The sequence below is a fragment of the Biomphalaria glabrata genome, chromosome 18 (assembly GCF_947242115.1).
Source record: "Biomphalaria glabrata chromosome 18, xgBioGlab47.1, whole genome shotgun sequence".
NCBI classification, from domain to species: domain Eukaryota; kingdom Metazoa; phylum Mollusca; class Gastropoda; family Planorbidae; genus Biomphalaria; species Biomphalaria glabrata.
Window position 1 is genome coordinate 21,392,337 of NC_074728.1, and position 17,537 is coordinate 21,409,873.

Below are 17,537 nucleotides of genomic sequence, written 5' to 3' on the forward strand. Positions count from 1 at the left end.
GAGGTGCCCCCTACTCTATAAAAAAGACAATATAACAGAATTTTGGAGGGTCTGAAATTTTTAGTATTAATTTGTTTCTGAACATTTTTTTGGCTGTTTTTGTTTCTGAACATTTTTTTTTCTTTCTGAACAATTTTTTGTTTGTCTAAGCTTCTAATTTTTTGTTCTGTACATTTTTTTCTTCATTTTTTCTCTGAACATTTTTTTCTTCATTTTTTTCTGAACATTTTTTTCTTCATTTTTTTTCTGAACATTTTTTTCTTCATTTTTTTCTGTACATTTTTTTCTTCATTTTTTTCTGTACATTTTTTTCTTCATTTTTTTCTGTACATTTTTTTCTTCATTTTTTTTTTCCTTTGTTTCTTTCGTTTTTTTTTTGTTTTTGTTTTCTGAACAAATTTTTGTTTTCTGAACAAATTTTTTTTTTTCTGAACAAATTTTTTTTTCTAAACTAATTTTTTTATATTTTTTTTTTCTGAACTAATTTTTTTTTTTGTTGTTTTCTGAACTAATTTTTTTTTTTTGTTTTCTGAACTAATTTTTTTTTTTTTTAACAATGCGACCTGTATTTTTATTTATTATATTTTTACATTTTAAATCTTACGAAAGGCAAAACTATCATAGTTAAGTATTGTCCGTTTTAAGCGGGCATCTAATAGGTCCATGTTTACATGAGATTGAATGTACAAGTACTCCACTTCATTCTTCCAAAATACGGTATGTTTTTAGATATAAGTTTTATCATTAATTAGTTGTTTTTTTTTAAGTTTTTTAAGACTGTGGGGGAGGGGCGGGGGCTCCACATATTCCTTCCCAAGGTGCTTCAACTTTCTCAAATCCGGCCCTGCAATTTGAACATACCAATGAATACCCAGACATATGCATGAAAGTTATCGTATTGGAAATGCCGAAAACAAAGCAACCAAATTTTGATATGGATGAAGCTTGATATTGCTTGTGGATCCTGAGTTCACCAACTTCCCAAGGTTCGTTTGCCATTTGCCAGTTAGTAAATTCCCTGTCCAAATGGATAACAAGAATAACATTTAAAATACATTAAAAAAAAAAAAAAGACCTGCATTACGCAGTTAAAAGTTCCCCTTTTCAGACCTTGTGGTCTATATGTCATCTGTGGCCTACGGTTAACGAGGGTTTCATGCGGCCAGCACCACGACCTACCACCTTTGCTTTTCTCCAACTAATGTCAGGTACCCAGTAGAGCTGAGTGGACTCGAACATTTTTAAACCTTTTAACATTATAGATGTTCTTTCAGCTGTGGGTGTTGCTGCCCGCACTATTTTCATCATCTCATGGAAATTCTTTATTGAATAAAGATTCGTTGTTAATATGGTCACAAGATGTCGAATATTCTGCTTCTATGGAAAAAAGTACGTGATGTATACACTTCCAATGTCTCTTCATCACCCAACCAAGCTGGACACGCCGAGGCTTTAACACTTGATCAAAAAATCCTCGATAGATAACTCTTTTATTTATGCAGCTCGGACTAGAGTTACCCCAGGTACCTTTTGCGGCGAAAAAAAGCGGGGGGGGGGCTGGCAAACATATTTAACCGTCACTAAATAGCAGGGTCGGATTTGTGGGGCCCGATGCGAAATGGATTGCGCGAGGCCCAGTTTGGGTTGAAATATGGATAATGATATAATAGATTAATAGTTTGTATTAGAAAATAAATTCGTCTTTACTTTGCTCGTAATTACTTTACGAGTCTTGCGTGCAGCGAATAATAATAATTTCCAGAGATTTCTAGGAGCTCCAGGTAAATCAGAAGGCCGTGGGAAATTTGTTATAAGTTTATAAAATGGTTTAATATAATAATGTACACCTAGAATCAGGGCGAGGCTTATGGAAGTGCGGGACCCACTGGGGGCGCAGAGGACCTAATGCAGGCCGTGCTAAATAGCGGCGTATGCTACGCTGCGGGTTGACTAGTATTCATATAAAGACTTTGGGTGAGATCCGGTACAGAGATAGTTAAGGGCCAGTACCTCATGGTAAAGTCGAAGTTGAGACTATTGAAATATCGAGAGAACGATGAGTGCATAGCTTAGCAAGGACAATGTACTTCTATTTCATTATCTATTGTTAGTTTCATTTTATATCTGATCTTAATTTCTGGGATGGACTGGTCATCTGAATATTTATGACAGCAGGCGTTGTAAGTGGGAGGCGCGGTGGCTGAGTGGTAGAGCGCTTAATTTCCGAACCGAAGGTCCTGGGTTTAAATCTGTGTGCTTTCTACTTTCAAGATCACTAGGGCACCCCTGAGTCCACCCAGCTCTTATAGGTACATGACAATAGTCAGGGAAAAGTAAAGGCAGTTAGTTGTGTGCTGGCCACATAACGCCCTAGTGAACCGTGCACCACAGAAACAGATGATCTTTACATCATCTGCCCTATAGATCGCAAGATCTGAAGGGAGGAACTTTATTAAAAGTAGTGTAGTCAAATGTAGCATTAATAAATATGGGCATATGCCTGCTGAAAAGAAGCTTTCTTCAAGCAAAGATGCTTGTGAAATATGAACGCCTGATCCTGACCTGGTTAACTAAACAAATCGTAGAAATTTACAAGATAGAGCGAAGCCAGTCGTTATAGTAGACCTCGACACTGACTGCAACGTCGCAGCCTGTGGGCACTTTAGACCAATAGCTGGGGTCCTGGGTTTAAATATCGATGACTTGGATTTTGAATTTCGGTATTTTAGAGCGCCCTGAGTTCACCCAACTCTAATGGGGTTGGGGGGGGGGGAGGAATAAAGACGGTTGAGTCGTTGTGTTGACCACATACAACCCTTCTCGTTAACCTTTGGCCAATGAAACAGATGATCTTAATATCATCTGACCTGTTGGTCGATAGGTCTGAAAGGGGAACTTTACAAAGCTACACCCTGTGTTGTCTATTCTTAAATCCGGCCCTATCAAGGTGAGGAACGTATTGCACACATTAAGCATATCTACAGTTTTGTTATGTTTTGACTTAGGGTTCCAGGCGAAAATTGTTGGGCCGTTAAAACATTTAGCCCAGAAGTATTTGTTCCTATTTTCATATGCTTATAATTTTTAAAAATATTCTTTTCCTTTAATCGCTGGTTTCAAGCCTTTTTAGGTCTGGCGACCATATCAATATTTGACTGGTGTAGCGCAACCCATATAATTTTTCTATATGCTCCTTTTCCCTAGTGACCGTGCTAGACTGTTTTTCGTTATCTCAGTGGTCCCTGGTTTGAACCCCACCCGCTTTCGTCCTCCGCCGTCCCTCGGGTGGTTTGGACTAGGAAGTAGTTATGTTCGACCCTAAAGGCGCATTCGAACCATGCAAATTACAATACAATTTTTTTGCCATTAAAGCATGGAACGGGTTTCCTGAATCAGCCATGAAACTAATGGCTTTTCATAGTTTTCTCTAATCAATATACATGTCTAGATTAGAATGGATACGCGTAGGACGTTGTCGTCTGTCTTTTAAGAAAATATCTCGCCGTTTAATAAATGTACGAATTTATTAGAGCAGACTTGCAGCGGATTGGTTAATGTACTGTGGTCGGATTTTTAGCGAAGTTGGATAGCACCAGGACATGGCCGAATATATCCGCTAAATAATAATAAAAAAAAAAAAGGTTACAAAGAGCTTGAGTTTTTAATGTTTGGCACATCGGCACACTTTATGTATGTAATATCGTGCCCGTAATCCCTAAAAGGTTACTCTCCCTTCATACTACAAGAGCTAAATTGTATTTGATTAAGTTATTAAAAAAAAACAAGGTCTATTCACAGTTAAATAGGAAAGGTAGTGAAAATTTAACAATCTAGTCAAAATCTTTTGTAAATATTATGTGTTCACAGTTTGACAAATCTCCATAGACAACGCCACCTCCGGACAAAGCCCAGTACCTTCCCAAATCAAAAACTGGTCCGTTTTAAAAAACAAAAAGAAAGAATAAAAACAGAATAGGTCGTGTAGGTCAAAATATACAATATAAAGCAGGGGTTCTCAGCCTGTGGATCGCGCCGCCTTGGGGGTCGAATGACGATTTGTCAGGGGTTGCCTAAGACCATCGAAAATATGGATTGTTTTTGTCTATTCTTCTATTGCTGTATGTATGTGTGTGTGTGTGTGTGTGTGTGTGGAGGGGCTCGCGGCAGAGTGGGGGATTTTAAAAAGGGGTCGCCGGGGTTAAAAGGTTGAGAACTGCTGATATAAAGCCTGAGAACAAATCAACGGGCGCATCGGGTGTATAATGCTATGTCCACAAATGAGATTGGACCAAAGCGCTCTGAGCATGGCCTCAAGCGTGAAACTAGCGCTACATAGTTATATAAGCTATGCTTTATGTATTATGCTTTATGTATTATCTAAAAATGACAACTTCTTCAAGTCACATGACAGCTGTTATATATAAACCAGTCCACTTAATATAAAAACCTAACCCTAGCTAGCGTTTAAACACGTAGCAAGTAGCAATGTGTCTGGAAATGTACATAATGGATTTTCCTAAATTATTTTTCTTTCGTAGTATGCCATGAAATGAAATAGAAATAAGGTTACAAAGACAGTTTGTGTGGAAACACAAACTCAAAATCGGCCTTCGAAGTGGTCCACCCAGGTAGGTAAAAAGACAGGTTTCAATATTTTCAGAAATAACATCAGAATGAAATTCTATCAACACAAATGACACAAAAAAAATGGTGAAAATAGGTTGACAGATCTTGTATGGTGCCCCACCAAAGGATAGGTGAAAGTGAATGTACGGTTAATGTGAACCTCGCCTAACTAATGTCTTATTATGAATATCTAATTGTTTTGTAAATGGTCAATCTCTTATTCAAATCCTCAAGAAAAAAAACATTTCCGTAAAAAAAAAAATTCCCTTTGGTTGAGTGTTTTATTGTAATATTGTAGCGCCACATTTCACGCGATACTGTGAAAAACTACTTATTAATTCTTCTTTTAAATTCTTTCCAACTTATATGCATACTAAATAGATTTTTTTTTCTCTAAAAAAAAAAATAGTTAACATTTTTTGTGTGTGAATGTATGACAGAACTTATTTAACTTAGCAATACAAATGTACAAAATTTATTTTTTTGACAAAAAATTTAAAACTGTTTGGCATAAATGTTTGAGAATATGGAAAATAGCAATATCCCCTTCTAAAGAGTCTCCCGTGTTTGTTACTATTAATAGTGAATAGTTGTAAAAGGGATGTATTTTATGAAAAAACTGCTTGCATAAGTGATTTTAAAAAATTAGATTTTTCGATTTCAGATAAGAAAAAGTAGCCGTTGCATCAGAAAATTGAATGATCTAAAATATCATTATGTCCGATTTTTCATTTTCTCTTCTAGTTTCTGAGATCTAAACGGGGCGGACGGACGGACGGACAGACAGGCCACACAGAACTAATAGCGTCTTTTTTTTCCTTTTCGGAGGCCGCAAAAAAAAAAAAAACTAAATAAATATCAACTCACTTACCGATTGGTGAGAGATTCATCCAACATTTCGACATTGTTACCTTTCTGTTTAATAATGACAACCACCGCCATCCATTCCTGAATCGGTAGGCTTGAAAAAAAAAATTAAAATTAATAATTTCATTTTGATTTTTGAGTTTTTGGCACATCGGCACACTTTAGGCTGTAATAAGGATATTGTTAACCTAACCCTAGTCCTATGGCAAACTGTCTAAAAATGTCTGGAACAGACGAGGTGTCACCACAAACACAAAGCTAGGGATCTATTGAGCTGTCATTCTCCCTACATTGCTCTATGCCTCAGAAACGTGGACAGTGTACAGAAAACTGGCAAAGAAACTGAACCATATCCACGTGACATGTCAAAGAAAAATACCGATTGTCAAATGGCAAGAAAAAATACCAGATACTGAAGTCCTTCAAAGAGCGGGGCTGCAAAGCATCCACACAATCATGAAGCAGTCCCAGCTGCGATGGGCAGGACACGTCTGCAGAATGAAAGACCGTCGAATCCCTAAACGACTCCTGTATGGCCAACAAAGAGAAGGAATACGCTTGCAAGGCGATCAAAGGAAACGCTTCAGGGACACCCTCAAATCTTCTATGAAAGCGTTCAGCATAGACCCATCCACCTGGAAGACAGAGGCACATGACAGAGCATCATGGCGTAGCGGAAAAGAAAAAAAAAAACGCTGGCAGAAGAAAGGAGTCAGGGAAGAAAAGCAAGGATAATGACACTAGCTCCAGCTGGAATAACCTGCTCAGTGTGCAGCCGAACATTCCGGGCTCACATAGGTCCCACCAGCCACATGAGAAGGAACCAAATCCCATTGCAAAGCCCTCAGCCCCCTGGATGACAAAAGTGGTCATCATCGAGCCGCGATGGACGATTTAGAACTTCTAATCAAGATGATCAAGTTGCAAAAGTTCGTCCACATTCGACATCTTTTCAGCGGTAACCAATAATATACATCAGTGTTTACCAAATTTTCGTACCCCTTCTAGAACTTTCGTAACTCTGAGTTCCCTTTGTCACATCCCACTCCTAAAAAAAGGGATTTATTTTGAGAAAAAAATAAAATTTAAAAAAAAATTGTGTAGGCCTAAATATACACAAAATAATGATGAATTCTTCAATAAATAAGTTTAGTTTTTCTATGCTTCAGAGACACATCAAATACATTCTAAAGAAATGGAAACATACTTTTACTTTGACAATGATGCCGAGTCGACTTATTTGATCTTGGTAGAAATTTCTACTTAAAATGTCACATTGCAGCATATTTGAGTTTGCGAACAAAATTTAATAATAAAGATAGAATTGAAAAAAAGTATGGATATTTTATTCTAAATTCTAAACTGAATGGGTATTTTTTTAAAGAATCAGCATAGTTAACTATGTGCAACGCCTACCCCAATCAAACTCTTCTCGTACATCTATGGGTACGCGTACCCCACTTTGGGAAACACTGTTATGTCTATTTAGTGCAGAATAATGCATTTATACTGCATATAGAAAGTCAGTATTACTGACCACACAATTTTTCGGGGAGAAAAAAATAAAGAAACAGTGGTCAGTCCTAATAAAGACACGAACCTCGGATCCTAAGAGTAACAGTACAAATAGACTCCTCCACTAAGAGTAACAGTACAAATAGACTCCTCCACTAAGAGTAACAGTACCAATAGACTCCTCCACGAAGAGTAACAGTACAAATAGACTCCTCCACTAAGAGTAACAGTACCAATAGACTCCTCCACTAAGAGTAACAGTACCAATAGACTCCTCCACTAAGAGTAACAGTACAAATAGACTCCTCCAAAATAAACTTTCTTTAATCGTTACCTGCTGCTGGTGGGTGGATTGGTTCTTAGTGCTGCATTTCTAATGTAATATGTATGCATCCGACGGAAAGGCAAGAAATGACACAGTTACGGATCCACTGCGTGGTGGAAAGAGAAATTGCAATGTGGGCGACTTCGCTCCAAACAAAATGACCAAGTATCCATTGTACTTCCATGGGGAGTTGTGTGCAAAAGAGCGCTCTTTGGGGATAGCTGGTCAAAATAGGCGTTTCAAAGACGCTCTTAAGAACTCTTAATATTTGGCTTCCATTAGTTGCAAAGCGAATATGGATCATCTCATGGAAATGAGATGAAGGACTGTACATTAATTTTGACTGGAATGGTGTCGCCCACGCATCAGTTCCCGCCTCTTGCTCTGCCAGGGTGTAGCATTGATAGCCGACTCCTGATTTTTCCTCGGGGTTGACTCCCGGGGCCTTTCCAATGATAGGGTATAGCTGCAAAGCAGCAGATGTTTGAATTCCGAGTTTTCCTTCTCCTAGGTGAGTAGCATGCATGGCTAACGAGCCCGTCCTATCCTACTGGTTTAGGCGACAGTTACTCAGATTTTTCGCCCCTTCTTCGTTAGTGAAAAATGTTCCTCAGGACTCAAATATCTCAGCCAGACGTGAACTCAGGAGTTGGACTGGTTGTCAGAGGCTATTTGAGACGCAAGCCATTAGGAAGCATTTTATAGGTAGAGGCTTGCTTAAATCCATTACCACTTTCGGCAATGACAACCTTGCGCAACCAAGAGCTCTCTCAAGGAGTGTGATATTGACATTCACGGCTGAGAAGCTCTAGCTCTCGATAGCTCCTCGAGGTGTGAAGCCGTGAGTGTTGGAGTCTCAAGATACGAGGCAAGGAGAGTGGCCAGTACGAAAGAACGCAGAGCAAACGGAAAGGCTGCGAGACGAAGCGTGAATTACACCCAAATTACCCATGCCATCCATGTGACCGACGTATTAAAGCGAGGATTGGACTTAACAGCCATCTTCGTGTTCATTGGAAATGAAAAATGTGCACATCTTCGAACGCGAAGGAGGAGCTATATAACTATCTATATGTTTACCTCCAAGCGTAGAAAGTGAAGTACATATTTGTTGGAATCAACAGAGAGAGCGCCACTCCGCCGAGACCTAACACGCTTCTCAAAGAAGGATCCGAGCAGTTAGGTCTTGAAACAAGCAAGAATTGTATGGGGTGACTGCTGGTTATTTTTCTTGGGCTGTCGCTTCGTTGTAAGAAGAACTTGTGATTTTGGAAATAAAAAAAAAAAGGAATACGTTTTAGCATTAGAAATGTAACAAAAAAAAAAAAAAACCACAACGACAACACATTAATAATACTTTTTAGCATTAGGAATGTAACAAAAAAAAAAAAAAACACAACGACAACACATTAATAATACTTTTTAGCATTAGGAATGCAACGAACCAATAAAAAAAAATTTAGTATTAGAAATGTAACCAAAAAAAAAACCCATTAAAAATACTTTTTTTTAAGGCAGTAAACCCCTTCATATAACTTAAATTAATTATTTGTGTGTTAATAACTAATAAATGCTGCATTTCAAAATGAAACATTTTTTTTACCCAGACCCCTATGTACTATCTACTTGTCACGAGTCGAGTCTGTGACCTATTTCGACCAGTTTCTAGAAGCTCGAGTTCAAACCAGTGCAAGTGTTCAGCGTAAACAAGTTAATTTTAGGTATCCAATCAAAGAAAGGGGTTAAGGAAAAAAATAGCACACGTCAGCTTCTAAAAGGTCAAAGTTACTAAAATAATTATCTGAGAAGGTTCCATGATTCTGGAACATACGATTAAGAAAGGTATAAATTGAGGGAAAGTCAGTTAGACGGGGTCCTCGCTCAGTCCTCGATTAGTAACAAGTTTTGTGATATTAGCGGGTCCATTAAGTAAAGTTTTAGTAGTTGAAGTTGAAGTTATACTAAGTGAAGTTTTATGTATCTTTAAGTTTTATTTATGAAGTGTTAAGTTGTTATTGAATTAAGAAATTAATTTGATGTGAAAGTTGAAGAAGTTATTAAAGAAGTTTGAAGAAAATACAGAGAGATGTTTCTTTCTTCATTTCATTGAATTGTTAAGTTTGATAATATAATCCCCGGCATATGTGATCATCACACTACTAAACCATATATATTACCATGATAGGCCTTTAGAAATTTAGATCTAGACTTAGAAGACGATGTGCACAATGTTCCTAGACATTAATTTATTGAAATCGGGAGATACCCGAATACAATAAGTCCATTCAAGATATATATTTTCTACTTCTGTTGCCTATTTAATTTTTTTTTATACTTTGAAAAAAAAAATTAAAACGGTCAAACTAGAGTTTTTCAGGGGGTGGCCAAAAAGCTACTAATTCATTTCCCAACGTTATAAATCAAGTATTTTGTTATTGAAAGAAAAACAATCTTTTTATAAGGAGGTATTGTCTATATGGAGCAGACACCTGGGGAACCAACATCATTACCATGAAAAAAATCGAGGTATTCATCAATACCTGCCTCAGGAAGATTCTTATGATCAACTGGTCAGACCAGATCTCGAATAAGGAACTGTAGCAAAGAACAACCAGCAGCACATTGAAGTAGATATCCTTCAGAGACGCTGGAGTCGGATAGGTCACACCCTTCGCAAAACTGCATCCAACATAACAAGGCAAGCCCTAACCTGGAACCCCCCAAGGAAAGAGGAAGAGGGGACGGCCCAGGAATACAGATGCCAGGCAGGTGGGCAAGACGTGGGGACAGTGGCAAGACAGTTGGAGAGACTCGCCCCGAACCAAGACGCCTGGAGGAAGCTGGTTGGTGGCCTATGCCCAAGAAGGGAACATAGGCAGAGATGAGATGAGATTGTCTTTAAAACAAAATATTTTTAATTGTTCTTGTTTTGTTTTAACACTGGTAGTAATGCCATTTGGCCTTTATAATACTCAAAAAGGAATGACTACAATGCAAAGCAACAGACATGAAAAAAAAAGTATGCGCCCAAATATCCTTTCAGAAAATTGAGGGGCTCGACATACATTTTAAGTACTGCTTAATTATTACAATTTCTCTATTTAAATTGTAAATTCATTCTCAAATTATTAAACATCTAAACCTGAGAACATAAGGTAACACTGTTATCGAAAGCAGTTATCCTAGTATTCTTTTAAATTGATTCTTGTGTAGTCAGGTAAAATAAATAATTGTCCAAAATGTTCAGCTTGATTCGGGATTGGGTGTCGGAGAAATAATGTGTACAAACATTTTTCCAGACAGACAGAGTGAGTTGATATAAGCCAGCGATGCCCAAACTACGGCCCGCGGGCCAGATCCGGCCCGCGACGTGCTTCAATCCGGCCCGCCAAAACATTGGAACAAAATGATTTTAAAAAATGTAAAATTGAGAAAGTTACGATCGATATTTTCTTTAAGTTAGAATTCTCACTCTTTATTTGGTGAATTCCATCTTTATGTTTGGTATTCTAATATTCATATTCAATATTTTTTTTATTGTAAGAACACAAGTGTTGTTTCTTTTTATGTAGATAAGACTTGACAGCTATTTTTAAAATCTTGAAAAATTTCGCTACTGTCTTGAGCTAGCCGTGTCCTTGACACCTTGTGTGTACAACACAAAGCATCATTGATGCCTCGTTTTGGGTCGTGTTCTTTTAATGTCAAAGCGATTGGTACCGTATTGTTTAACGTTTGTGATTTAATAAAATGGGAAAATCTAAGAAACGAAAAGTGGATTCTGCATGTAGAAAAGTGAACAGATCTTTACTTTTTTTTGTGGAATTCGATAATAAGCCAACATTTTTCATTTGTAAAGAAAGTGTGGCTGTTTTTAAAGAACATAACATTAAAAGGCATTATGAAACCAAATACATAAACACAAATGGTGACATTCTTGATTTGAGCCATGAAGACAAGATTGCCAAGTTACGAATAGAGATCGTGGGATTGACGAGAATATTTAACAAAAAGAGACAAGAAAATGAGTCGGCGATAAGGGCCAGCTACAGCTCACATCCTAAATAGAGCAGTGAAGCCTTTATCCAATGGCGAATGTGTAAAAAAAAGTGCTTGCTAGCAGTGATGGAAGAAATGTCCTGAAAAGAAGAATGCATTAGAAGCTGTCAGCTTTTCTCGCATGACACTACAAAATTTCCGTTCACATTAAAAGACAGAGCAGCAGAATTCGAAATGTTTTCTATTGCTGCTGACGAGTCCACTGACATAACCGCAACTCTTGGTATTTTTTCGCGGTACAAACAACAATTTTGATATAAGAGTAGTTAGCAGCTATGAGGAGCATGCATGGGACTACAACTGCAGAAGACATGTTCAAAGAAGTGTCAGCCATCATAGAAGACCTTTAAATTGCTCTTCCTTGGAATAAATTAGTTGGAGTGATTACTGATGGCGCTAGAAATATGCCTGGATGTCACAGCGGACTGACAGCAAGAGTTATTTTAAAAAGTTGAGTCGAATGGAACTGAACCGTTGCGGCTTCACTGCATCATTCACCAACAAAATCTCTGAGGGAAGATTTTGAATCTAGACCATGTGATGCTGATTGTGTTCAGTACTGTACATTCCATCAAATCACAAGCGTTGACTCACAGAACTATCAAAGATTTTCTGACAGAATTCTGAAGACGTTGTATTTCACAATGAAGTGCGAGCTGGTTAAGCCGAGGAAGTTTTTTTATTTGAGACACAAAATTGAAATATTTATGATGGAAAAATCAAAACAAGTGTCACAACTTAACGACCCCTCGTGGTTGTGGGATTTGGCTATTTTATGCGACATCACATCAAATCTAAATGAACTCAACACCAAACTACAAGGGAATGCTTTCGCATGTGTGTGCAGACATGAGCGTTTTCCAAACAAAATTGCAACTCTTCATTCAACACTTCCAACCTGAACCACTCTACAAAATGATGAGCAGCTAAATAAAGAAAAAATTATCCAACTTCTGAGGCTCTTGATGAATAATTTCAGTGAAAGATTTCTGGATTTTCATAATTTAAAAATGAAATCCGTCTTTTTCAAAATCCATTTGCTGCCGATGTGTCAAGTGCCCGACAGATCTGTAACTGGAACTGATTGACTTAACAGCCAGACATCCCTGCTTGACAAATTTCAAGTCATGCAGACTATTGACTTCTACTGCGTGTTACCTAAGAAACTTTTCCAAATCTTCGGAAACAAGCGTTAAGGGTGATCAAGCACTTATATGTGTGAATAAACTTTTTCAGTGATGAAATATGCGAAATCCATGTTACGTAATCGACTCACGGATGAACATCTAGATTCAGTGCTCCGACTTGGTGTTTCATCTATGCAGACAAATATTCAGAAGATGGTTTTGGATAAACTCCATGCATCACATGAATTTATGTAAGTAGGTCCACAAATAAAACTAATAAAAATAGCTTATTGTATTTTTTTTCCTTTTTGGTGATATGGCCCGCGACACGAATGCCAAAAATTAAAATGGCCCGCAGACCAAATAAGGTTGGGCATCACTGATATAAGCTTTATAAATATGTTGAAAGATCACTTACGGAATGCGTATCTCCAGCCTTTGCTAAAGTGACGCTGACAAACGATCTCCCTGATATTATGGCGACACGAGTGTTGTCAGTCACAGAAATGATCAGGTTCTCTACTACATGTTCAATAATCTCGCTGGTGATCCTAAAGGTTATGAACTCTGTGCCAAAAGTTACAGTTGGCAGGAACATTTCTGTTTAGATACAAGTGTGGTGTCGTGAAATATCTATCTGTCTGTCTGTCTGTCCGTCCGTCCGTCCGTCCGTCCGTCCGTCCGTCCGTCCGTCCGTCCGTCCGTCCATCCATCCATCCATCCATCCATCCATCCATCCATCCATCCATCCATCTATCTATCTATCTATCTATCTATCTATCTATCTATCTATCTATCTATCTATCTATATGCTTTTAAGCTTATGGGGTGGTTTTGTTATTATGCTGGTGTAACGTTCCTTTGAGGTTCTTCTGTGCAGCCCTGTTTAGAAGAGTTAGTTCTGGGATTGGAAGTCTATGCTAGAGACTTGAGTCAGCAGTGCGATGTGTGTTTATTGTTCATACTAATGTGTTACGTTGTGGGACAGCAAGGTTCAGAATGATCAGTTAATTAATAGAAGATCTATATTATAATATTTGTTAACTTCAAGGATATTACTTCATCAGTTTGTCATCATAAAGTACATTCATCCCATTAGACACTTATATTGTAAACATCTATTCGATTGTTTATTGTAAGTACGAAGGTGCCTGTTGGATGGTATCTGGAAATTTAGGCACCGGATAATTAGGCACCGGATATTTAGGCACCGGAAATTTAGGCACCCGGATAATTAGGCACCCGGAAATTTAGGCACCGGATAATTAGGCACTTTTTGACAAGGCAGAAAATTAGGCACCGGATAATTAGGCACTCTTTAATTAGCGACCTTAATTTTGAAAGTAGTTTTAAAATGTTAACGTATATGTTATCCTTAGGCTATGGGCTATTGGTGACGTTATCAAAAAAATAGCAACTAGAACGATTCTTACTGAATTTTCATGATATAAAAAGAAAAACTGACAAAACGAGGAAAAAAATGACAATCGTGAGAATGTGTGGAAAAAAATGACTCCGGATTAAAAGTCATTATAAAATATAGACCTCACAGGATTCAGGGCAGGGTACAGCATTGAACATAACTGCTAAAATGGAAGTCTGGAGAAAATTGTCTTCTTATAGTGGGGATGGAAATGAGCAGGGTGGATTTACTTATAGGAATTAAATATGTTGATAAACTAAAGTAGTATACATATTTTATAATAGCATTAATATCTATTATCAACACTCCTTCTTTTATATTGTTAATGGGTAACCCCCTTTAGGAAGATCTATTGTGGGAGTGTATAGGTGTGTTACGTCCTTCAAATGTGGTCATTAACTTTTATAGAATATATAAGTAAATTTACGTAATATAATATTTATATAAATAGCAATGGAAATCGCAAAACGGCTAGAAATTACGATAAAATATAATGTTTTGAAAATTTAAAAAAAGTTTATGGAAAAGACAGATGAGTTAAAAATTTAAATATCATTTTTTTTTTGGAATATTGGTCTCTTATTAATACTTACTCTGCTTATAGAAGATTGTTGATGTTCCAATTTAACCCCGCCTTCTCTATCATAAACAAAATATATTTACCATAATTTTCGAGAAGGTATGATTCCTCCATTCCTTTTGTGTTCAGTAGGCCTACCTTATACAATTATTTTTTTCTTCAGAATGAAAAAAAAAAACCAACGACAAAAAAGGTTTCATACACTCATTATTAAACACACACACACACACATACATATAAAAAAAAACAACAACAACAACACTCGTTTCCCTAACTTTCAAAACTGCCAATGAAATATAACTATCTTTATTTCCATTATATATATTATTATTATTATTACTGTTCTTATTATTATGATGGTTTTAACAGAAATGTGTCTACCAAAGTTTTTTTAAGGCCTCTAAAATATAATCCCCAGACTTCCATTTGAACACCTTTGTGTTTCCATACCCTTTAGTCCAGTGTGTAGCCTTCAGATTCACTACGTAACTTTTACGACTAAGTTTACATCTACCTGCGAGAAATCCTCTCATTTAAGTGAGAGTGTGTGCGCCCCCCCCCCCGCGCCGCCCATCCCATTTTAAGAGTACGACCCCTCCCTTTTCCACAAGCAGAGGGCGATTGCGATTATATTTATCCCCAACACTCCCCGACATAATAAAAATATTTTATAATACTTTTTAATCCTAAGTATTTACATTAGTAACTAAATATTTACACAATTTGCATAATCATCAATTAAAAAAAAACTCACCAGTCAACCGTAGGGGTTGGTGATGGACGGAAGCAATGATCGGAGAATCATCTCTACCTCCCCTCCCCTGAATCCTGTGATGTCTATATTATATAATGACTCATGAGTCATTTTTTTTCCACACATTCTCATGATTGTCATTTTCCCCATTTTGTCATCTTTTCTTTAGTTAGAATCGTTATAGTTGCTATTTTTTTGATAACGTCACCAATAGCCCATAGCCTAAGGATAACATATACGTTAACATTTTAAAACTACTTTCAAAATTAAGGTCGCTAATTAAAGAGTGCCTAATTATCCGGTGCCTAATTTTCCGCCTTGTCAAAAAGTGCCTAATTATCCGGTGCCTAAATTTCCGGGTGCCTAATTATCCGGGTGCCTAAATATCCGGGTGCCTAAATATCCGGGTGCCTAAATTTCCGGGAGCCTAAATATCCGGTGCCTAAATATCCGTAAATACGCGGTGCCTAAATATCCGGTGCCTAAATTTCCTAAATTCCTGTTGGATGTTGGGGGCCCGGGCGAACGAGCTAAAGCTTTAGACACAACCCTTACATCTATATGCCTATCTATCTGCCTATCAATCTGTCTATCTATCTGTCTATCTATCTGTCTATTTATCTGTCTATCTATCTGTCTATCTATCTGTCTATCTACATATCTATCTATCTACCTATCTATCTATCTGCCTATCAATCTGTCTATCTATCTGTCTATTGTTAGACACCTTATTTATATAGATTAGTTATTTAGCGACGCACCATAGAAGACGCATATTGAACGGGACTAGTGACGTTTGGGATATGTTGGGTTAGAGACCAGAAAATCAGTTAGCGATATAATCCTCTAGGGTAACGACGTGTTTAGTGACAGAGACTTTTACTGTGGCCTTTTATTAGAATAAATATATGTGAAGTTGTTCATCAGCGTTGACTACATCTCTTTACTAGTTAAAACCGATGTGTTTGTTTTGTCTGGATTGTTGATCAACTACACGGAATACACCCGAACAATAATACGCTTGCAGAGTAATTGGTTGAAATTCAACAGTCATCCATAGTTGACCTCAAGACAGCCTGAACAGGCAACATCACACTATCTATCTGTCTATCTATCTATCTACCTACATATCTATCTATCTATATATCTATCTATCTACCTACACATCTATCTATCTATCTATCTATCTATCTATCTATCTATCTATCTATCTATCTATCTATCTATCTATCTATCTATCTATCTATATATATATCTATCTACCTGCATATCTATCTATCTATCTATCTACCTACATATCTATCTATCTACCTATCTATCTATCTACATATCTATCTATCTATCTATATATCTATCTATCTACCTGCATATCTATCTATCTATCTATCTACCTACATATCTATCTATCTACCTATCTATCTATCTACATATCTATCTATCTATCTATCTATCTATCTATCTATCTACATATCTATCTATCTATCTATCTATCTATCTATCTATCTATCTATCTATCTATCTATCTATCTATCTATATATATATATATATATATATATATATATATATATATATATATCTACATATCTATCTATCTATATATGTATCTATCTATCTACCTACACATCTATTTATCTATCTATCTATCTATCTATCTATTTATCTACCTACATATCTATCTATCTACCTACATATCTATCTATCTATCTATCTATCTATCTATCTATCTATCTATCTATCTATCTATCTATCTATCTACCTACATATCTATCTGTCTGTCTGTCTGTTTGTCTGTCTATCTATCTGTCTGTCTGTCTGTCTGTCTGTCTGTCTATCTGTCTGTCTGTCTGTCTATCTATCTATCTGAATTGGCAAACGACTGGCTTATAGAAAACTTTACTACCTAGTATCTATGCTGCCTGTGAATATCTTCTATATTTCACTGATAGATGTGGCACGCTTTTGTTGTAATGTAAAGATGTCTTGATATTACAATAAAAACTAAAAGAACTAAAAATAAACATAGCTTCATTATGCTAGGTAAGTAACACTGCTCTAAACCGGCAAAACCATTTGGCCATTGGAAACTCCAGTCGTTCAAGAGGCAATGAAGACACCTTAACAAAATAAATTCCACACAACTTCCCCTTTGTACGAATTGCGCCGACACTTATGAAACCGTAAACCATATACTCTTTGAAAGTCCTTTCTTAATCCACTTAGGCAGACCCTACTACCACTACAGCCCAACATAACCAACACC

General features: G+C 36.9%; 1 protein-coding gene across 2 annotated transcripts in view; it reads right to left on the reverse strand.

Annotated features, from left to right (window-relative positions):
- The window catches only part of LOC106076834 (uncharacterized), a 65,721-nt gene that overhangs the window by 31,098 nt on the left and 17,086 nt on the right, over nucleotides 1-17,537 (reverse strand). For both annotated transcript variants that reach the window (XM_056017704.1, XM_056017705.1), the window contains exons 8-11: nucleotides 12,938-13,119; nucleotides 8,414-8,592; nucleotides 5,498-5,587; nucleotides 862-1,018 (exon numbers count right to left, since the gene is read on the reverse strand). In XM_056017704.1, the coding sequence (XP_055873679.1) occupies nucleotides 862-1,018; nucleotides 5,498-5,587; nucleotides 8,414-8,592; nucleotides 12,938-13,119 (608 nt within the window). The remainder of the gene's footprint in view (nucleotides 1-861; nucleotides 1,019-5,497; nucleotides 5,588-8,413; nucleotides 8,593-12,937; nucleotides 13,120-17,537) is intronic.